Raw genomic sequence first — 24,170 nt, 5'->3', positions numbered from 1 at the left:
CAAAGTCAAACTACTTTAACAAAGGGTTTATTAAGTGCACTTACGATTTCAAGGATTCTAAACCTTTTTTAAACATTTTTAAACATTTAAAAGACAGCCAACATGAGGCTGTCAAAACCATCGTTAAGTGAAACAGGGGGACCCAAACTGTCATTGCTATGTGAAGCAAGGTCCCAAACATCGCTATGCGAAAATCGCCCATAGGAAACATCGTTAAACGGAGCGCAAGATCGCTCCGGAAAACTAATCGTTATATTTTATATCATTTTGTTTTTAATGTAAAACTGTATATTTTAAATTGTTTTTATCTTCTAAGGTGTGAGCCGCCCAGAGTAGACTATGTCTAGATGGGCGGCATATAAATGCAATAAATAAATAAATAAATAAATAAATAAATAAATAAATAAAATAAAATAAATAAAATAAACAAAGCAATCGCTAAGCAAGGCATCACTGTATATTTATCCAAGTCCACTTCCTCAGGTGCCAGAGCGCTGAATGAGTCTGGTCAAATAAAGCCCAGGAACCCAATAAAATGGCTAATATGAAGTTGGGAATTAGGTAACCTCAACTGTTCCTTTTGGGGTCCCCTGTGTTAAGGTGTGCAGTAAAAACAACAACAATGCTGTAGAAAATGAAGTCAATCAATTTGAATGAAACTCAATCAACAGCTCTGATCATCCAACACCCACTGCCAAGAATACAACTACAGTGGTGCCTCGCAAGACGAACACCTCACAGGATGAAAAACCTGCAGGACAAATGTTTTTTGTGATCGCTGTGGTGCCTCACAAGATGGCTTCTTCTATGGCCATGCTTCACAAGACGATTTTTTTCCCCGCAAGACCGATGCCTCGCAAGATGAAAATAATTCATTCGTCTTGCGAAGTTCCCATAGGAATGTATTGCAATGCATTCCTATGGGAAACCACTTTTCGCAAGATGAAAATTTCGCAAGACAGCGCTACTCGCAGAACGAATTACTTTCATCTTGCAAGGCACCACTGTACTGCTATGTGAGTCAAGCCAAGCAATTGGGAGGATCTCTCAGTCCTAGATCAGGGATGGGGGAACCCATGTCCCTTCAGGTGTTGCCCAATTATTGATTATACTAGCTAAGACTGATGGGAGTTGAGGTCCAACAACATCTGGAGGGCCACCCCTTGCCTGGATGACCAGTTCTTGCAATTCTGGTGTCCCCTCCATCTTGATTATACCAATACTCACTGCAGAGTCTTCCTGCAGTTATGTTTGTTTCATCTTCTCCAGCAGGGCAGTCTGGTGTCCCATCACACACTTTACCAATTGGAATGCACTGTCCTGATACACGGCAGGCCCATTCGCCAGGGTAGCAATCTCGATGACCACTTTCTAAGGAAGAAAATGGAGAATCAAGACACAGGACTGTGACGTTTGTGTTCGTGGTTTGCAAAAGCATTAGGTATTTCCAGGAAGTTTTGCCACTAGCCTTTCAGCTATAGCATAACTTGGACAAGAACCAGCAGGCAAACTAGGCAATTTTTTCCTATCTTTCTCTTCCATATTCAAAATAGAGATAAAAATGATTGCATATATACAAGGTGTTCTGGAAATTAATTAAACAAGAGAGCGACCACACTTCAAACAGATTTACTGAGAGTTCCCCAAACCTAGCATTTTGCACAAAGCACATGGTCTCTATGCAAAGCAGCTTTTCACCATTCACACCCAAGCCCACTCAATATTACTTCAAATGCTGGAAAGGTTGCTTCCTTTGTCCTTTTTTGGAGCTCTTATGCCTTCTTCTGTGACTTTCTGTTATTTTAAAGTTCAGAATATTTGAGCTTTCCCTTCTGACAGCTTCAGCAACCTTTTAATGTCACAGACAGGCTCAATTCACAGCTATATTTGGAAGTACTATAAATCTCAGTTTTTAACTTATTTATCATGCAGAATATAAACTTATTTGCGTTTAAATGTTTATTTTCTTAAACCATAATGTCTCTATTATTTCCAGAGGTGAATTGACAGAGTGTGCAGGAATAAATTTGGGTCTATCAAAAAATCTGCACTCAAGGTAGCTACTGCCAATTACTGCTCCCACCTTGTGTCTCTGTATATGTGTCTGCAAAGAAGTATCGGTGGAATATACCAATCATATGTATAAATTAAACTATCTTAAGGATAAACCACTACGTGACAGCTAAGTTGTTAGACACTAGCTCTTAACAAGAGTGAACCAGCACCTTTGATCTAAGGAAACCTATTCACTCCAGGCTTGCTAAGTTACAGGCTAATACCTCTGGTTTATCTTTATATCCTGAACTGCACTTCAAACTTAAGTCTTTCAAAAAACCATATTAATAAAAGTGTTTCTCCACTGCCACCACCAATAAATTCTAGAAGAAGATGTAAGACGTTTGGCGAATCCTGTTGTTCAACCAGGGCTGGTTCATGATCCAAGCCCAAACGAGGAAATTTGCCAGAGCCCAACAATGTTTGAAGTTCAACAAGGACAGTTGTAAAGATTTTATTTGCAAAAGGGGTTACTGAAGCTACTTGATTTCCTTACTTACCACAGCCTATTTCATCGTCATTATCTTCGCAGTCATCATCACCATCACAAATCCAGCTCTGATGAATACAGCGGCCACTTGGGCAAGTGTAGAAATTCCCTTTACAAGTTGCATAAGCTGAGGAAGAGAATAACAAATGTTATTGTTGTTGTTTCGAATGATATACCACCCGACAGCACTAAAACACCCCATGGGTGGTTTACAATGTAATTATGCAAGCAACACCCCCCACCCCCCACCCCCAGCATGCTGGGTACGCAAATGTCTATTACTCAGGAACAAAAGGTCTGCACATGCCAATGTCTAAGGGATCCTCTTGACCCAAAATATGTTTAAGTGAAAATAAAACTAACAAGAGCAAGCTCAGCCCAGCAAGTCTCAGCACTCATTGCTATAATTTGGTTCACTTTTATTCCCTGCCTGCTCTGTAAGATGGGGAAACTGAATCAAAACTACATGAAATGAGTAGAGCAGACATGGCTATTCAATAGAGAGGCAAGAGAAAAGTTGGCTTTAGGGAGGCAACAGAGAGATATCCCTAGCCAAATCTTCCTTCAAAGAAACCTGTCTCCTAGTAGATGAATAGAAAGTGCTAGGATGGATCCCGCTTTACAAAACACAGTCCTCTGAAGAGCAATCTAATCCAAATCTGGTTGAAGGATTAAAAAAAAACATAGTAAGAAAGAAGAGCAGGAACCTTGCATTTGCCCATCAGCCACCAAGATAACACACATATCACCTGCTCATAGTTTTTGTCATGACAATGAGATATATTATACTTCTTTTAAAATCATAGTATTGTTTCTGTATCAGCAACAATACATTTAAATTTAACATCTAAATTATGAAATGCTCTGTTTTCTTTTTGGCAGTGTCATTGCTTCTCTTTTCCCAATATACAAGTGATTACCTAGGAGAGGAGCCTAGAATTCTGAACCACTATGATAAGAAAATATATACTTCACATTAAATATGCTTAATTTGATGAATATTGAGATGCCCTGACACTCATCTAGGATTGTGGGCCTATACTATTATCTATGCTGTAAGTATAGTAATACGTTTATTAGGCTAATTTAAAAAAACACACAAAAATCTATGTACAGGTACTTGTGCCTTTGTTGGCTAGCCTAACAAAAGCAGCATTAGCACAAGGCGGATTCTGTGGTTTATCTCAACGATGAGAAAGCTACCAATGCGTTTTGCCATCTTCACTGTGTATCCAACCTTCAAACGGCCATGTCCATGCTCCACTGCTGACAAAGCTATCTGATCTTTTCTAAACAGTATATTAGCTGCTTAATAAAACTCAACTTGGGTGTGCATTCAAAGTATTTCTACAACAATCAGTCAATCTGTGTGACTAATCCAAATGTGCACATGCCAAAGCTATTTTAAATGGAGATCGCCCTGCACAACGTATAAGTACACCCAAAGTTTAAACCAGGAAACAATCCAAAAAGCCAGTGCAACGAACAAGATAAAATCTTCTGGTATTTTAAGGGAGTTCATTATTGGATTTGAAAGGAAATGGAAAAAAAAATCAAAGTGAAAATCAACGTACTGCAGGAATTTTCATCGCTCCTGTCCCCACAGTCGTCATCATGGTCACAAACAAAGGCTCGGGGGATACATTCTCCATTTCCACACTGAAACTGAGCACTGGAACATCCGTGAGCTGAAAGGAATGAAGGCAGTAAGAAGATGTCCCAGAAACAGGTTCCAGCATTTAACTTATTATATGTACCTAAGACTGCATATGTCAGTTGTTCAGACTGAGCAAATGCAATGGGTACTTACTACAGTTGGCTTCATCAGAGGCATCTCTGCAGTCCACCTTGCCATCGCAGTGCTGGCTTGCATTAAAACAGGCTCCATTGGAACAAGATAACTGGTCACATGTTGGGTACTCTGCAAGAGAAAGAGTCTTTACTTCAATGTGTCAGAGTGACCTGGCAGGACTAGCAGCTGGGCAGGAGGGACACGAAGATCTACTGGGAGTTTGTCTGGGTGATCTATAGTAGGGTCTTGACTCTCAATGATCTAGCAACAACAACTAATAAGCTTCCCCTTTCTTCTTAATTAGGCTAACAAAAACACTTGAGAGAAAATCAGGAATGTTTTTTTTTTTCTGTGAAGAACTTTGCAAACTTGGTTCCTGTAATGGCCAGAAATTCCAAGGCTGAGCATGATTCTTCCTTCTTACGGTATATGCAGTTGCCCAGGCCATTACCTTGTACCTGGCTCTGGCTGGTAAATCTCATGTAAAAACATAAACAGAAGTCTAAACTCTGCTCAACTCTAAACTAAACTTTACATTTAATTTCCTTTTCTTCATGCAACATGTAGAAATAATGGACATCCGTGCTGACAATAGTCTTTCACCAGCTTTCCTCTCAGGCCACAGTCTGGGAATGACTGCAGTGATAGTCGGACACATCTGGAAGGTTGCTTTGGGTCATAATCAGTTTTTAAAATTATTTCTCTCTGTTTTCACTGTCCTGAATAATCTATCCATTCAGGCAAATACTGTACTCTGAAGTAAAATACGTAGAAACAGTAACAAGGCAAAGATGAGTATTCCCTAAAATAAATATACAGTATTCTAAATAGTTTTGAAATACTTAAGTCAGCTTTCGAAATTATTTTTGTCTTCCTCAAAAGTCTTCAAGGAAGAAGCTAATAGATGATTCTACCCCCTGAGCTTTCAGCCCAAGCCTTCTCACTACCACAGGGAATTTTTTTCTGACAAAATGGAGATCCATAGATACTCTCACAGTTGGATTTTTTTTTTCAGTGACGAGGTTCAAGCCTCTTTAAACAAGAATTTTCCATGTTCAAATAACTGGGAGAATCTGTACTGTAATTCACCTCTCCTTATTTTTTTTTCTTCAAATTCTCCAAAAAGTAGACATGATTCCACTTGCTTGTAATTACAATTGCTTCATTTTACAAGACTCTTTCTCACAACCCATTAATTTGAAAGGTGGGGGAGGGGAAGAATTCCAAGAAGTTTCATCCTTTTCAAAAACTTATCTTTGAATTTTAAAATAATAAAAAGCTCATCTTCTGCTATTTCTTTTCAATTTAGGTGAAAGGTCACCATTCCCAATTGTGTTTTTAATTCATTTCCTAAATGAATGTAAAGGAACAGCAGTAGAACCTTAGGAGAAGATGGCAGGATAATCGTCAAGGACAGCTAGTCATTAAGGGCTAATGAGATTATCTTGACAATACTGCAACAGCTGCTCGCTGCATCATAGACAGTGGCACGTATACAGAGTCTCAGACAGTGCTACAGAAATGCTTCATTAGCACATTCTTCAGCCACACCTTCATCGTCATGCAGAAACTACAGTTCACAGGAAGCCAAAATAAATAAATAAACAAACAAACAAACAAACAAACTGTGAACTTTTATTAATTATATGTCCAACAAGCAAAAACGTCTAGCATTGTTTGCCACTGGTGATATCCTCGCTTGTGCCAGCCACACAGACTATCTACAACAATAAACATATTGCCTTTAAAAAAAAAATAGATGTATCACTAGTTTTCATTTAACTGCTATATGATCTACATAAGGGAACATGCTTTTTTTTATAGCTGGTAGCAAATTCTGATAGCATCATCTCAGACCACAGTCACACAAGAGAAATGCCCCCCTTCCTTCTCGCCTCTTCTGCTTCCTGTATAATCACATTGTTGTCACATGGCATATATCCTCTGATAGTAGTCCATACGTTTATTAACCATTCTGCTTTTTTGGGGTGAATTAGATGCGCTACATTTGTCTACTCCCCTTGAGCAGGACATATCCCCTTCCTTTTCTTGTGCCTTTCTCTGCCCACTTCCCTTTTTAAAAAAAAAATTGGATGCATTGATGTCTGGGTGGTGCAATGCCTTGCTGGCCACATACTGATCTGGGCCATTTCTTCTGATTCCCAGGTTTTGTTACCATCTGTGAAACTATAGCACACTACAGTGGTGGTCAAAAGATAGTAGGAGGGTTGATGCTCTGTATTTGACAGAAATATATATCAACATAACAACATTCCTGTTTGAAAATTGATTTTTTAAAAAATTGTGGGAGTCAAACAACAGCAGGTGAGGGAGGTGGGGCTGCACTCCAGATGCACAGGAAATGAATGGGATGTCGGTTGTATTGTGCAATGAAACACAGAACAAATATAGTAGTAGTCTCCCAGTGGGCTGGATCTGATGTGGAGATAGCACATAGCAGGGGGACAAAACAATCGATAATGGCCTTTCATCATCTGACACCTCCCCTCAAAAAAGGGTCAAAATTTACAAGGAATAACTAGGAAACATTTTGCTGGTGTGACTGCACCCTCACTGTGAGAGGAATTACTGTACTACAGCACTCCACAAAATCAAAGTGAAACATATGGCAATATGACAGCTATAAGATCTAAAACATTCACTCATTGAAGGGCAAAATATGTGTGGAGAAGATGCTCAATCAGGAAAGGCTTTCCGTGCGATTGAGTTGTCCATCAATAATTAGCAGACAGGATCAAGTGACTGACAGGTTGATGTCCTACCTATTACAATAAATTGCACTGTATATGTTAAATCACAAATCATTTAAGTGTCTGTAATCTTTTAAAATCTGCACCTATATACATCACATAGTATATGTATATATTGTGCAAACCCATATTTTCTGCTATCTTCTCTTTTGTTGATTCCTTTCCTCTTTTCTTCAACACAGATTACATCTGCTAAAGAACTGGCATTTCAGGCTTCCAGTTATACTTTTTAAAGAGTGTTATTAAAAATGGTGTGATAAAAATAGTACCTATACAAACTGTAGACGCTAACCATAAGGAAAAGAGAACTGTACTTTCTAAAGCTGAGAGGTGGGTGTTGTCTTCTGAATGCTTTCTGTCTTCTTAAAAATTTAGCAGAGTTTTTAACTGTAAATTTCTTGAAGGGGAAATAGCTGGGATTGTAACCTGCAGCAATACATTTATATAATTGGAAAGAAAACTGTTATTTTTATGAAGCACAAACAGCTTCAATACACTAATTAATCAGTCTGGAACTGAAACACTGCTTTGATGTTTATTTTTGCCTTTGCATGAGTAGGTTTTTTCCCCTTGCTGTTAATCCCATTAGCAGTAAAATGGACTGTGCCTTTGAATCTGTTCATTCCATTTTTCTTTGTGTATAACTGCTGAGTTAATACCAGGAGCATTGTGCATTTGACTGGTCTATGAAATATCATACTTCATTCAGAAACAGGGTGTTTATCTGCTGTGCCACTTAAAACAATTCCCAGCTAGAATAACGGCTCTTCCAACTCTCCTGAAGCAAATCAGCTACTTACTGTACATCTGTTTAGCCTGGCTGTTTTTGGAGGGAGAGACTGGTGACTTCCACGGCAAATGAACATTGCTTTGCATCAAACAAAAACAGCTTGGTAACTATTGTTCGTTTTAAAAAAAAAAACATATTTGGAAAGAAAAAAACAATTGTAACTTCTTTATTGGCATCTCCTTATGTCAGTACCCGGAAGAAAACAACGTTGGAAGAGATGTTCCTTAACAGGAATCAGAAGAGGTTTACAAATAATTCCCCACACACAAACACACACAAACAACACCAATCAGAAAAGAGGGTCAAGGAGTGATGCTTTTCCCCAAAATCAAGAACATAATCTGCTATTTACAGACCTGGGCAAAATGCGGCCCTCCAGATGTTGCTGAACTGCAACTCCCAGCAATCCTAGCCCACACAGCCAATCGTGAGGATTGCCGGGAGTTGCAGTTCAGCAACATCTGGAGGGCCGCATTTTGCCCAGGTCTGTGCTAGCAGGTAGTATCTACTTGTGCTGTAGATTTCTTGCCAAAACAATGGGGTTCCCTTACTCCTCTCAGTCATAAAGCTCACAAATTTGTGAATAGTTCCTATGAAATCTGCCCATCTGCATACAACCTTTGAGCAGAGCCCTTCACTGTCTGTATAATTGTACAAAATAAAATCTAATGTTGCATCTGTACAGCAAAATTGAGTTAAAATTTCTGATCAGTAAATGGGCAGTGCAGGGAAATCGCCCCAGAGGGAGACCACAGCTGCGATACAAGGATATCTGCAAGCGGGATCTGAAGGCATTAGGAATAGACCTCAACAGATGGGAAACTCTGACATCTGAGCATTCAGCCTGGAGGCAGGCGTTGCATCACGGCCTCTCCCAATTTGAAGAGACCCTTGTCCAGCAGGCCGAGGCAAAAAGGAAGTCACAAAAGCAGCAAAAACAGGAAGCTGGACAGGGGACAGATTGTGTTTGTCTTCAGTGTGGAAGGGATTGTCACTCTCGAATCGGCCTCCTCAGCCACACTAGACGCTGTTCCAAGCCCTCCATACAGAGCACGTTACCATAGTCTTTCGAGACTGAAGGATGCCTACTACTAAATGGGCCCGGATTGGTTAGGCCCCCAGGAGGAGTGTTCTTCATTTGCTTCAATTGTTCCTTATGGATGTGTGAGTTTCTGGAGCCCACCATCTTGGATTGTGCTGCCTGCCTGTTATACTGCCTTCCTCTGTGCCTCCATCACTGATCTTTTCCTTTTCATTGTTTTGTTCTTCTCTGCCAGCGTCCCTCCTTGTGATTACTTTTTGGATTCCCCTCACCCCAATTTCTGTGGAGAAATGTATCTACCTTCTAGAAGTTTTGTCTTGGAAAGGTTTAGGTTGTACTATATTTTTGGCCTTCCTTGGTTTGGGGGAGGGGGGTGTCTGTGTTTATTTTCCCCTTGTGTGAGTGTACTTTCCCTCTTTTAATTTTTTAAATGTTATTTTGTAAATTTATTGTGTGTTCATTTTGTTAAAGCTGCATATTTTGGTGGGGCTTGGGGGGCTGTTTTGCATAGTAGGAATTGCTGCTTGCACGCTGTTGCCTGCTTCTGGAACAGACCCGTTTTCTTTGGAGCAGACTCAATTTAGAGCAGACTTTTTAGGAGTCTTTTTTGAAGGTTCTTGGAGGGTTTTTTGGCCTAGTGCCAGAAAACATGAATGGGGTAAACTAAAATGAAATAACTCAAAAGAGGTGGCCCCTTTTCATGTTAAATGAAAGGACCAATGCATGAAAAAAAACACAAAAATGAAAGAGGCACCCCCAGGAGAACCCAAAAATGCAAGTTTCCTTTATGCACCTCCCGTCTCCAAACCTCAAATGCAACTTGAAAGTACATAACAACAACAAAAACAAGTAGCTACAGTTTTGCAAGGTTGAAAAACACAATAGATGGGACTCACATCTGCTGAGACTGACTGCAACAGAGAGAGAATGCTGTCAGCTAAGCTGGCTGGATTTGTAACACTTCACTGCCCTGAGCTTCTGGTATCTCTCTAGGCACCTCCTTGCCTTCTATTCCTAAGCATCATCAGATGGGGCAGAGCCCCGAGGGCACCACTTGCTTCAAAGCAGAGATTAAGACAATCCCTCCACCCCCTGCTTTAGCTGGAAAGGCAGAGCAAAAGTCAAAAGGAAATTAAAAAAGAAAACAACCAACACCTTATCAGCTGGAAATTCATCTGATGGAATCAGTGAAGGCTCTAGAGTTCACATTCCAGTTGCTACCTCACATTCGAGTGCTATCTTAACCAGAACTCCACATGTAAAGGCCTTTTAAAGATTATTCCCCTTCACATTTTCACAATCATTTCAGACAAAAAGAAAGGTAAAATCAATTGTGTATTAAGAAGACACAGTTTAAAATCATAGAAAGGAGACATCTATAAAATGACTTTTGTTGCACAAAGCAGTTTCTGGAGGGGAAAAAACCCTAACTTTTTAGCATAGGGTGTAGTAAAACACGGCTTTGGAATTCAAGGAAATGATGATAGGATTCCACTTCTCCATCTATTCAAAAATCTGCAAGTTAGTGGATCATTATTATAATTTGTGTCAAGGGTGTAATCCACTCTGATAAGGACCAATTTATGATCTCCTGGATCTTCCACACCTCGTGCACTAAACCCTTTACAAGTAAACACTGCTTGACAGATTCTTTATATTCTGTATATCTTTGCTTTCAGAGAGATTTCAGCAGTAACTCATTACTTTAATGTTTTAATAAAAAACTTCCCATGCTATAATTAAAGCTACATTTTGGCATATTAAAAAAAAATCTGCTCCCACTTCTGGCAAATGTTACAAATGAAACCAGCCCGTGGCTTTTGCAAGGGCAATTTATTCACTCTCCCAGCCACTCTCATCTCTGGTTGCTTTGGGGAAGATCTTGCTATGAAGTACTGCAATAGAGTATTTCTCTCAACTTTCTAAAATTATGAGCTGAGCTGCGAACTGTGCTTTATTACACTGGTAAATTTATGAACTGACAGATTTTTCCCAGAGCCTGAAACACTGCCATATTAAATACCCTCTGAACTAAAGCAGTAAGAAGGCTATAAAGGACAGTTATGTTGCTTGAATCAGTTTTAATCAAACTGTATGCCTTCCACTACACTGCTATACTTTTGAAATTCGCTAGCTTTAAGTTTCTCACAATTAGTCTAACGTCAATATCTTAATGCTTAAAGGCAGCCTTCTGTTAAGAAGGTTTGTCAACACCAACTCAACAGGTAGCATTAGCGGTTGCTGTTGAAAGACACAAAGTGTTTCCTCTACTGAGGACTGGGTAGGCCACTCTTTAACAATCCCAAGGTTTAATGTGCAAGGATTACTCAATTGAAATCAAGAATTAACAGTAGGTCTCTCACTTCAAGGCAGCTGTGCAAAATATCCATCACCTTAAAGCAATGGCAGACTGGCTTAATGGATTTCACAGGAAATGGACATCTAAATTAAACACACGATGCCAAAAAAACACAGCCATGACAGTACACATGTGGTCTGTGTCCTGTGTTTTTGATAGCGTCATGCTAATTCCTAGACATGAGTATCCACTTGGGTCCAGAGCAGGAAAAAAAAAAACAAGGGAGTTGCAGATAATACTGAGGAAGATATCACAAAATTGACCTACGTGTATCATCTACCAACAATCAATACAACATTAGTAGGTGCAGTTTACTACCTGCACACCTAGCAATGACTACAATCTCCATCTTGGGTCTGAATGAAACTTCATATTTGGTCTGGATTAAATGACAGTTCTGATATGCTGTTGCTGGCTTTCTCCAGTCATGGAATTCATTGAGAGCAGACCTGATGTTACACACACCCATGCTTAGCCCCCAAGTCCATTTTCCATTATTCTTTTTAGCACTCTTCCTCTCTTCCTCTGTTGCCTAGTTCACCTTTCTAAGGCCAGAAGTGTTTTCTCTCATTCCCTTCTATCTGGAATCTCATCAGTGCCTCAGTTGTTTCAGATAGATATATTACCTTGTATATCCAGAGTGTATCTACACTATATAGTTATAGCACTTTGATAACCGCTATGACTGCCATGTTTCCACCCTATGAAATATTAACATTTATAGTTCAATGGTGCACACAGAATTTGCCACTAAGGGCTTCTAGTACTGTACACTCTCTTGTCTGACAGTCCTGGACAGCTACAGCAGAGAATATTAATTTCCCTTCTTCTTTCTCTGTCTTTGTATACTAATTATTCTTTTCTCCAAAGTAGTTTGTGATCAAATTGAAGTTAAACTGATCAATCATGCATGTTGTTCTCATCTAATTTAAAGTAGATTACCTCCCTATTCTGCTGAGGTACCATGCACGACTTGCATCACGCATGTCACATCTCTGGGAAACATCCCTACAGTCCCAGGTTTCTTGGACCTACTTACATGTATCATAGAATCATAGAATAATTGAGTTGGAAGGGCCTTTAAGGGCATTGAGTCCAACCCCCTGCTCAATGTGGGAATCCAAATCAAAGCAGATCTGACAGATGGTTGTCAATTTTCTCTTGAATATCTCCAGTGTTGGAGCACCCACCATCTCTCGAGGTCAGTGGTTCCATGTCATACTGCTCCAATAGTTACGAAGTTTTTTTTCTGGTATATAGTCTAAATCTGGCTTCCTGTAGCTTAAGCCCATTATTATGGGTCCTGCACTCTGGGATGATCAAGAACAGATCCTGTCCTTCCTCTGCACCTTCCAGTCATTTGAAAAGTGCTCCCCTCAAGTCTCCTTTCCTCAAGGCTAAACTTGCCCAGTTCTTCCAATCTTTCCTCATAAGGCTTGGTTTCCAGTTCTCTGATCGTCCTTGTAGCCTTCCTCTGGACTTGCTCCAGTTTGATCTAGTGCTCCTCTGGGCCACTGCCTTTGAGTGGGCACCTGCTGGAGGGGGTGGAGCTAGGAAGTGATGAACACCTACCTGTTCAACCAAAAAACAAACTGGAATAAACCGCCATGTTCATCTCTAATCCAGAGCAGTTCATATTAGGGATTATGACAAAGGACATTATCTCAGGAGGTGCACTTTGGCAAACAAATCTGACTTACATGGTACAATTTATGGGGGGTTTCTTCTATGCACACTCCCATCTGAATAAGCAGGAGCTACTGTATGTAAGACACTGGTAGAGCTCAAATAATGCTCCCATTTATTTCAGTGGAGCTTGTTCCAGGGAACGCCCACCTTAAGAGAGTAAGACATTTCGAGCTTATCCTGGTTGGACCATATTAGATTTTCAGACAATGTGCATTTGCACTTTTCTCTGGGCAAAATCCCATTACATAAATTTTCACCACCTAAACCAGATCACGACACCAAAAGTGATGGATTTAAATTAATTTGAACCTTCCTATTTACCCATTTCAGGTTCTGAGGCTCCTTAGTATCCCCCTTTGTGCCGAGGAAGCTTGGAGAGGCTTTGGAATAGGAAGTGCTTAAAGTAAAAAAATCATTGATGGATCCCCACCAGCAGTCCCAATCCCACCAGTAGCAATGATCACCCATTCTGAAGCTGCCAAAGGCTTTCTCGGGGCAAAAAGAAGTACCAGGGAGCCTCAGATGCCAAAATGGGGGCTGGGGAAATAGGAAGCTTTAAATTAATTTAAATTAATTACTTCCAGGGCCACAATCAGAACGAAACCAACAGCATTTTGCCTTCTTGTGTCTGATTCAGAACAGACTATTATAATCCTATAAGGCAGACATGTGAGAAATCCCAGCTAAAACAGCATGTGCCATGTTATTTGATCTGACCCTGATCTAATCTTCATTCTGTTTTAGCCAAGGTTGAAAGCATTTGGGTCTCTGTATCCATTAACCCAACTATTTTCTGCATCAGCCAGCAAATGTCTCACCTGGTTGAATTTTTTAAAATGACAGGCCCAGGTCATTACCATGATACTGCAAAAAATTACAAAAATGGTAAGGGGGAAGCCATAGGCACTGTATCCTATAGGCTCTGGATTTGTGGAAACTCTCCCTGTTATATTTGAAGTACTGTCCTCAAATGTCGCAAAACTAGATTTCACCAGGAGATTGGCAGGTTGTTGTCAGTTTATCAGTCATAAACAGACAACCCTTCCAAAGGGCCCGATCCTGCTATAATTTATCTTTTCTTTGCCTAAGAAAATATTCTGAGGCTGCTTCTGTGGTGGGTGAGATGTGTGACAGCCTTTTTCCCAGCATATAAGAAAAACTTCAGTTCACCATTAGCACTACAATTTGTTAAGAATGCCAGAAAAACAGAGAGCGGTTTTAAAGAACAATAAATGTCCCTTTGGAAAATGTAACCTTCTGTTCAATCTTGCCACTGGCCCCTTTTTTTTTTCTTCACAACATCATTCAACAAGTACTCCAAGAAGACTGGAGCTGAAAGACAGCAGAACTGTAGGCTAGTTTTATTCATGATGCCTCCAGACTCTGCTCTCTGGCTTTGATACGCTTAACACTTCAATACTGCTGCCTGAATCTTAAAACCTACCCTATTAGTTTGTATATCAAGTCACGAGACAAAACAAATCCAAAGGATTTCTTGCAACATTATAATCAGAGAACAAACTTTAATTAAATAAAATTAGGCTTGATTTCCATTATTTCTTCTACCTGCATACAAAAATGGATTTCTTGAACGTTGATGTTTTGCTCACAGGAGAGGAGATGTCTTTAAAATACTTCCTATTTTATCCTTCTCCTTTACCTAACTCCCTTAAACTTCAATGCAACCTGCTACTTCTTCCAATGAAACTGCTAATGCCAAGTATGAGCTGTAATCTCTCCTAACATTAGAAAAACAAAAGAGCAAGTGAGAGGGATTCTCATAAAGCATATCCTACTACATAGCACTCGTGTAGTCAATAAGTCTCAGAACAATGAAACGGCTATGAGCGCATTGACACTAATCCATGAAAGAATCTGGAATGAAAATTTGATAACAAGAAGCATACTGTGGCCACTTCTGTCCATCAGCAAACCTCTTAATCTTACAAATTGATTAAAAAAGCTACCGAGAGAGATGAAATCTAATCTAGTGCTAAAGATGGAAAAGTACTCACGGCAGCCTCTTTCATCTGCTCCATCTGTGCAGTCCTTCACTCGATCACACCTGTATGTATTTGGGATACACTGCCCATTTGAACATGTAAACTGCTGACTGGAACATGTTCGACCAGCTGCAAGACACAGTTTATTTAGTAGTGCATCAGAGATATATATATATATATATATATATATATATATATATATATATATATATATATATATATATATATAGAGAGAGAGAGAGAGAGAGAGAGAGAGAGAGAGAGAGAGAGAGAGAGATTGTTATTCTTCCCCTTTTAGCCTTTTTCTATAACTTTCACTCCAGAAAAATAAATAATTTCCCCCTCTGTATCATGTGCCCCTTCATGCTACGTAGGCATTCAACTATGTCCTATAAAAAGTAAACCCCAAAAGAAAGTGAGAACACAAAGAAGAGCTGCATATCCTGAAAAGTAAGGCCAACTTAGCTACCCTTTGCTACATCCATATTCACTCTGAGCTAATTTCATAATACTGATTGAGTTGTATCCCTTAATTCAAAGTCCTTGGTCCATTATTAAAAAGAGGTTGAGCCTGTTCATTAGTGCAATTCATGTGCACGCAGTACAGACACATGTGTAAAACTGTCCGTATGGACACATTTCTGATTTTATAGAGCTTGAGTTTGATCCCGACAATCCCATTTCTCATGAAACAGCTACAAAAATATTTATTATCACTTATCTTCCCCCAGTGATAAGGTCCTTCCAGCATTTCCCATTGAAATGAAGAAGAAACAGTTTAGTGAAGATGTAATCTTAGGGTGATTTAGCTATCTTTAATTGCTTCATGTCATTTGCTTTGTTTGTGCCTCTCAGCTACATGTCAAATGTCACCATTCACTTAGGCCATAAATTCCCTAAAGCAAAGAGTTTTTATTATATCTGTGCATCTTTTACTCTAAGTAAAGGCTGTAGAAACCATAAAAAATAGGGCATTCATGTATAGTAGGCATGATTTATTACTCAACCTGTCACTGAACCAAGCAAACTCTGGGATTACAGTAGGAACTCTTTAATTACCAGTAATCTCCCCTCCTGGTAGTGGTAGACTGTGGTAATTAAAGAGCTCCTGTTTTGATTCTAGAACTTGTCCAGTTTGCCCACAATCAGATTGGTTATAGGATTGAAGAAGGAACTATTTAACTACCAGTCATCTCTCTCTGCCAGCGATGCCATCATTCTTAAACAGGCATTAATCAACAGGATCTTTGCCAGCTGACATATTATGCTACATAAAAGGGATCCAAGCCTAAGAGCTTCATCCCCATGTCACCCCCAAAACCAGGCAGCTGATATTCAGCTGCAAATTACACCCCTAAACTTTATCTGCAAACCACCAAAGGCATTTAGGCAAGCAAGAATGTTTGCTTCAAGATGGTTTCAGTGATTTGTTGCCGAAATGCAACAGCAAATTGGGTAAATGGGTGTGTCTTAAAAAAATTTAATGCCATTTTCCATTTTCCCAACAAAATTCAGCAACGAAGTTTGCTGCTGGATTTTTTAGTGGCTTAGTTTCAGGATTACTAGTCTCCCAAACCATGTGAACTTGGCCAACTCCTGCTCTGCAAGGTATTCGTTAGTGAGCAGCAAGATCGCAGCAAGATCGCAGCCTATAAATGTGTGTATTCATGTACTTATTTTGACACATATACCATGGTTCCTAAAGACACACTCATAGATGTACAATGAATAGATTTATGGTGTAAAAGTGCAGTATCTTCTCTGAAGGCGAAAAGCATGGCATGCATTTTGATGAGGAGTGATATTCAAGGGACTGCACACAGCATGTTTTTGAAAATTACCCCACAAAAAACATTGATTCAGAGCTACTTTCAAAAGGCTATGTATTAATGTGCAGATACAGTATGTAAAACTAAGGAAAGGGACATTTGTCTTAGAAATGTTACTGGATTTTGCCCTTTGTGACTTTTTTTGGTAGATATATAACTACTATTAGCTGGATCAGGTCAAAGGACAATGTAGGTTTGTCTCCTCTCTAAAGAGAGATATAATAAAGGCACTAAAGCCTTATTTCTGGTCAATGATGCAAAGTCTGACCTGCTTCATAACTAGGGAAATGATTTCCCAGACAGCAGGCAGAATTTGACTTTACCTAACTAGTCCCATAAATGCTAAAGAACAGATAGAAAGGTTGAATATTTTCTAACGGAAAGCCATAAATGGAATACACATACAATCTGCCCAGCCCCTAAAGTTCAGGGCCCTTCCTTGCACCCATCTCTGTGTATCACAACCACACTGTGAGGTTAGCGGACATTCTTAACATTTCAAGGGAAAACAAAGATAATGCAAGAATGCAAGATTGTTAAAACGCAGTTGTGTAACCATTCTGAATATCAGGTAGAATTTGGGAATCCTGATACCAGCTGATCTGAATGCACTTCCCAGCTTCATGTGCTTATCAGGACAGTTATCCTCCAGATCTGTCACTTCAGATTTCACTTCAGTGAATTGAGCAATTCAGTACTCATTTTTAAAAGCATATTTCAAAATAAAATGCATATAGAAATTAATAATTCCCTGTTTTAAAAGGATTAAACAATATGTCTTTAAATATACAGCTAAATTAAAATGTTCATTTTCTTAAAATTGCAAATGAATTCTAAATGGATGGAATACTTCTTCAAGTGGTATGGATTGGAAACAAGTTGATTCATCCTTTTTTTTTTCAAGAAAAACTTTATGTATGCTAATGACCAATGCAGATAATACTATTAGACACAAAATCCAGTGGCATGTGGCTACATGGGAATTACACCATAGATCTGACAAAAACATTCAAATAAGAAAAATATTCACTCCATGAAGACATGCCAGATGGTGCCTTATGCCAAGTCAGAGCACTGGCAATCAAACTCAGTTCTGTCAACTCTGAGCAGCAGCAACTCTGCAGGCTTTCTGACAGAGGTCTTTCCCAACGTATACCTTGAGAGAACAGGGGCTGAAGCTACTGCATGGAGAATATGTGCTCTACTACTGAGCGACAGGATTAATGGTAACAGCATCACTTACGGCACTGTTGATGTTCATCAGAGCCATCTTCACAGTCTTCCTCATCATCACATACCCAGGACTGAGGGATGCATTCTCCATCACTGTGACACTGGAACTGACTTCCTCCACAGGTGGGTCGTGCTGGTACGGAAAAAGAACACTTGAAATCAGTACTTTAGATGTTAGGTAAAGAGAGACACTGGTCTACAGAAAATGCCTCTAGTCCTATAAAATGCATTTTAAATACAAGCAGTGCCTAAAAATAAGAATCGTGGCAACATTCAAGTTTCACTCATCCATTTTACCTGACTTCCTTAGTAGAAAAATGTTTAGACACTATAATAACAGAGGGGACCATTTTCTTTAACTCTAGACTAGGACATTATACTCAAATTATATCTTTAGTTTATGGTATAAATTCATAACGGTATAAACTCCAATGATGAAACAGAGAGGCAGAAGTAATGACCAGTGTCAACATATAATCCTGTTAATTGCATGAATGAAACACAGAAGGAGACATGATTTCCAGAAATCTATGTTCTACCCCTACCAATGTCAACCTAAGGTTGATGCAATTCCAAGATGCAACACCTGCAACCATAATCTGATTTAAAGTGCTCAACTATATGTCTTATTTGCTGTTGATATCACGTCAAGTAGCAGTAAAGGAAAAAAATGTGTACAGCGGTGCCTCAGCTTACAAACGTCCTGACTTACGACCATTCCAAGTTACGACCAGCTCCGGCCGCAAAATTTGGTTCAATTTGCGACCGGGGCTTCGAGTTACAACCAGAAAAAGGCAGGGGAAAAGGTGTGGAATTCAAACTGCTAACTGTTGGTGGCGAAGAGGCTGCTTCTTTGTAGCTCTTTTGCCCCAACGGTTAGAGAGTCTGCGTTCGGAGGAGGCTTCAGACTGCCTGGTAAGGTGCTGCTTTTTGCTTGTTTTAAAACTGGTTGTTCTGGGTGGGTTTTCAAGTGTGGATTTAGGCTGTGTGGTGGGGTTATGTTTCTATGCTGTGAGGCATCTTGTAGTCTTTGTTTTGGTTTTTTTCCCCACATTTTCCAATGAGTCTTGCAGGGTTTAATGGTTGTTGTGGGTTTTTCGGGCTCTTTGGCCGTGTTCTGAAGGTTGTTCTTCCTAATGTTTCACTAGCCTCTGTGGCTGGCATCTTCAGAGGACAGCACTCTGTGCTCTGGTTCTGTCCTCTGAAGATGCCGGCCACAGAGACTGGTGAAACGTTAGGAAGAACAACCTTCAGAACACGGCCAAAGAGCCCGAAAAAACCACAACAACCATTAGATCCCGGTCATGAAAGCCTTCACGAATACTTGCAGGGTTTGTTTGCTTTTTGGTTGTTATTGTTGTTTGGCATTTCCAATGGGTCTTGCAGTCTCTGTTTGCTTTTCGGTTGTTGTTGTTGTTTGCATTTCCAACGGGTCTTTCAGTCTCTGGTTTTTGGTTGTTGTAGTTTTGCATTTCCGATGGGTCTTGCAGTCTCTGTTTGCTTTTTGGTTTGTTTGTTGTTGGATTTTTTTGCATTTCCGATGGGTCTTGCAGTCTCTGTTTGCTTTTTGGGGGTTTTTTTTCCTTCAGCTGGAATGGATTAATCATGTTTCTGATGGGTCTTGAAGTGTGGGGAGTTTTTTGGTGATTTTTTTTCTGTCCGGAAAGGTTTAATCAACCATTTTGAGTTGCGACCATCTTCTGGAATGGATTAAGTTCGTAAGTCAAGGCACCACTGTACTGTCAAGAATCTCTGGCACCAAACAAAGTCCTGGTCGTACTGGTGTAGCACAAGATACATCTGCATAAATGTGCCAAGAGTTACACCCAGCAGCAAGAAATTATGCAGTGGTTGATCACACATCCCAGGCATAACCAACTACACAAAGCATGGGTGGAAGTGGATAGTTCATGGATAGTACTTGTGCCTTTGGACTATCACAGCAACCATAAGCATAACACTGAGTTACACAACAGAATTTTGCCCATCATGATGGGATGGAAGGGAATATTTGTCTACCACCACACCTCTGATAACACTTCTCCAAAACACCCTATCCTCCAGCTCCGTTACCTTCCATATCTACCTCTTCTCAAGTGACCACATCTCACCATCCATCTCTTAAAAAAAACAATCATGTTCCATAAACCAAAAGATACAGAAGACTCAAAGAGAAAACTGAAGCCCAAAACAACCGAAGAGAAAAAGTATTATCACCTCTTAAATATACCCTGGGCCAATGACAAAACAAAGCAACCTCCTTTGCAAGATGGGTGAGGTAACCAAAGCCCCTGCTGTTAGAATCACATGTATGTTAGCACGGGAGAAATTCTCTGTTCTAAGGACAAGCTACCTAGTTCAGCCCCCACACTCTACATACACACATGTTCTAGTCTTCCAGGTAGTGACATCTCTCCCAAGTCATCTCTATCACCCAGTTCGGAGTGCCCTCTTTCCGCAAACGGAATTAAGAGTATTTCATTGTTGGTTGTTGTTGGGTTTTTCGGGCCAAAGAACCACAACAACCATTAGATCCCAGCCGTGAAAGCCTTCGCTAATATATTTCATTGTTCATTTATTATTTGACTCCGCCATCCCTCTTTCTACTGCATATGGGACTGAGGACTGCTTTCCTGCCTTAGCATCATTAACCTCTTGAACTAAATTAAAGGAAGAACAATACTTCCTTACCTAATATGCTCCCCTACAAAGAACCAATCAAGTCCCGGTATGTGAAGGAAATCTAGACAGAGCTGGATGCATGGCAAGCCAGCAGACCCAGTAAGTGACTAATAAATCATTAACACCATAAAGTTTTAAAATCATATCTTAAGGTAAAGATATGTTCCACTTACCACAAATATAAGTGCCTGTAGCACCTACTAGAAGTTTTCCAAAGGGCAAGTGTTTTGAACGAACATAAAGGTACTTACGGCAGCCGGCTTCATCCGTATCATCAGAACAGTCCCTGGCTCCATCACATCTCCAGTCTGCAGGAATACAGCGGCCATTTCCACAGCGGAACTGCCCACTCTCACACCCTGAAAATCACAAATCAGACCTGGATTAGTACAAGGCATAACTCTCACACCAAACATGATCCGTTTTCTCAAACTTTTGAACACCAATATGTTAAGAAGAAACCAAGAAATGTCAGGCGAAGCTCATATTCAAGCAAGCATTTAACTCTTTCATCAAAAATAATCCACCAATCCATATTTTTAGTGCAGTGTTCAAACACAAAATGTCTCTGAATTCTACCTTCCATGCAAATCTACAGTGGCTGAAATCCTACTGGTTAGTTACACATGCGGAAGGCAAACAGTGTAACTTTCAGTAACTTCCTGCAGGCAAATGACAAGTGCCACCAGGATTCTCAGGGTTCTAGGCACCTACTGGTTTGATGATGAGCTTAAGAATCAAAAACTAGAAGCTACTGAAAATTACTGAAGCTTCTAAATGTTAACTAACTGTCAGGATTTGGGCCAGTAGGTGAAAGACGTGTAAAATCAGTTTAGTTATAATACTGAGAAGAGGAAGAACTCATCAAAATCTTCCTGTGATATTAATGAGCTCGTCCTATTTCTTCATTGGCTGTGTCTGCGTAGAACAGCAAACCAGGATTATACAGCACTGCATACAGTACTGTACTCCCACTTGGCTTTTTCCACCAGCAGCTAAACAAAGCATATGAAGGGTTTGCTTCCGGTGTCATCTGACGACGGGATCCTGGCCACAGGATTAACCTTTCAATCCTAGCAGTCCAAAATGGCCAAGGTCCAGCTGAGCTAACATTAGTCCAGCTGAAAATATGGTAAATCCAAATCTCTCCCAGCCTAGCGATGTTGGAAATTATTTAGAACAACCTTGCTCTGGCTTAACATCATGCCAGCACTGAGTCCCTGGGCCAGAGGAGGCGTGGATCTAAGCGTAATTACGGATTGTATTGTAAGACAGTATTTATAGCCCTAGAGGGAACTATGGTTTACCATTCTGAATTTTTAAAAGTACTACAGTACTACCAAACCACCCTGAGCACAGAAAATTGTGTTTGCTTTTCGTAACTAAGCAAGAGTCTAGGTTAGTGCCTAGAAAATGTTAACACCACTGATCTTTAGAGGGGGCTAGGATTCTACCTGAAACCCTGGGAAGTTACTGCCAAACAGAGCTGACAATACAGTACTGTACTAGATCAGATGGATCAAAGAGCAGACTCTATATCCAGCAACTCCCTTTGTTCCTAACAAGCCAGGAGTCCAGATTCAGAGGTTTCTCGCACCTTTGTCGACTTGGGCTAGTGAGAAGCTCACTGGAAGCAAATCAGTTGTGCGCAATGGGTTGCATGCCCCCAATGCACAGGTTCTTCAGAGAAACCGAGGATTCTCTATACATGTGCAGATACTCCTTTCATGAACATATTTGCAAAATATATTATAGGAATGTGTGGCTTGATCTTGCTAATGAATATATCTTTTTATAATTTATAGAAGTGCGGAAGAAGTCCTTACAAGCATATTTTAATAAAAAATATTCCTATTCATATTTTGTGAACATGACATTACATGACATCACAGAGCAAACAATAAAAATACATTCCTTTTCGGCTTTTATATATGTATTTTAGTATTAAACTATAAAATGACCAGACAATGTATGTTAATATTAACAAATATATTATAGCAAGGGAACACTAAAACAATGACTTCAGATAGGAATACATAAAAGCAAAATAAAACCAAGAGTAAAAATAAATGCATTACAGTATGTAAAGCCAAGTTAAACTGAGAACAAGTAAGAATGCAATGTTCTAAAAGCATTAAAATGGTTCTTAAAATATCCAGGAGAATTAAAAGGCCACCAAATTATTTTCAGATATACTGTATATGTTTAGATAATATTCAGATATGGAAATGTTGTATATCATCATCATCCCCCCATGGGCACAAGCCTCCTTCAGGAGGAAGGGCTTGCATGCTTCCATGAGGTTGTGAGCTAAGCTGAAGGATCTCCGAAGCCAGACAGGTCTAAGCTGAGAAGCCAGACCAACTGTGTCCACCAACCATCATTTATGATGAGAGAAAATAAACAGAAATACATTGGAATCAGTCGTTGCGCAGGTCAACAACAACCGCATCAGATGCTATAGCTCCGGGGCATCTGGTGACAAGGGCTCAGCAGACCCTGTTGAGGAACCAGGACAGGCTTCTGCAAAGCAACTGGAACAACATAAACACAAAACCTGGAGTCTCACCAAAAATTGAGAAATTATGAAATGTTATTATGAGGCAAACCCATCAGTTCGTGGTTTTCCAAAAAGAATGATGGAAATTTGGAAAAGGAAACACCCAAGTAGTGACATAGCTGAACAACTATTAATGGACCAGAGAAAGTTTATCATCTGGAGTAAAGTGTTTTTAGAACTGAAACTGCAAGAACTAGAAAAGGAGGCAAAATCAATACAGAACAGTGACCATAATATGGAAGACAAATGGAAGGTAGAGGTAGACACAATAGTGGAAGAAAACATATCAGTAGAGGAACAACTTATGGAACAACCCAGAAATTATGAGTTGAATGGTAAACATCACTGATGGGAAAAATAGTAACCCATATTAGCCAGAACACAGAAAGACAAAGCCTCCCCAATTTGCACCAATTACAAAGTAAACCGGAATGATGTAAATGTTGTCATCAAAACAATCCCAGCCAATACGCTAAAGGAAACAAACCAACTCATGTATACCACAGCTACCATAATAACCATGAAACTTGGTTACAAGTTGCAAAAAAAACAAAAACAGAAAACACATGGCACCCCAAAATGGAAAATTCAACTAGAAAGAAAAATAAACAAATTATGTGCAGACATTACCAACTTAAAACACTCAACTCAAAACATAAAAAGGAAAAGCCAGTCTATGCAAAATATATGACCTAGAAAGGAAAACAATTGTTGAAACTATGGAAGAATTAAAACAGTGGGTATCAGCTGCAGCAAAGAAAATCAATCGTCTCTTATACATGGATGACCTAAAACTATATGCAAAAAGTTCCATAGAGATAGAATCACTGCTAAACACAGTGCAAATATTTAGTGAAGATGTTCAAATGAAATTT

The 24,170-nt window shown here is 39.7% G+C and overlaps 1 protein-coding gene across 3 annotated transcripts in view; it reads right to left on the bottom strand.

The window, feature by feature from the left end:
- Nucleotides 1-24,170, bottom strand: part of LRP2 (LDL receptor related protein 2) — a 194,525-nt gene that overhangs the window by 126,487 nt on the left and 43,868 nt on the right. For all 3 annotated transcript variants that reach the window (XM_078394476.1, XM_078394478.1, XM_072981712.2), the window contains exons 2-8: nt 20,987-21,094; nt 18,064-18,186; nt 15,004-15,120; nt 4,356-4,466; nt 4,120-4,233; nt 2,556-2,672; nt 1,228-1,371 (exon numbers count right to left, since the gene is read on the bottom strand). In XM_078394476.1, coding sequence (XP_078250602.1) covers nt 1,228-1,371; nt 2,556-2,672; nt 4,120-4,233; nt 4,356-4,466; nt 15,004-15,120; nt 18,064-18,186; nt 20,987-21,094 — 834 coding nt within the window. The remainder of the gene's footprint in view (nt 1-1,227; nt 1,372-2,555; nt 2,673-4,119; nt 4,234-4,355; nt 4,467-15,003; nt 15,121-18,063; nt 18,187-20,986; nt 21,095-24,170) is intronic.

Source organism: Pogona vitticeps, chromosome 1 (genome assembly GCF_051106095.1).
Source record: "Pogona vitticeps strain Pit_001003342236 chromosome 1, PviZW2.1, whole genome shotgun sequence".
Lineage (NCBI taxonomy): Eukaryota > Metazoa > Chordata > Lepidosauria > Squamata > Agamidae > Pogona > Pogona vitticeps.
Note: the sequence above shows the minus strand (reverse complement) of the source record. Positions and strands in the feature narration are given on the sequence as shown.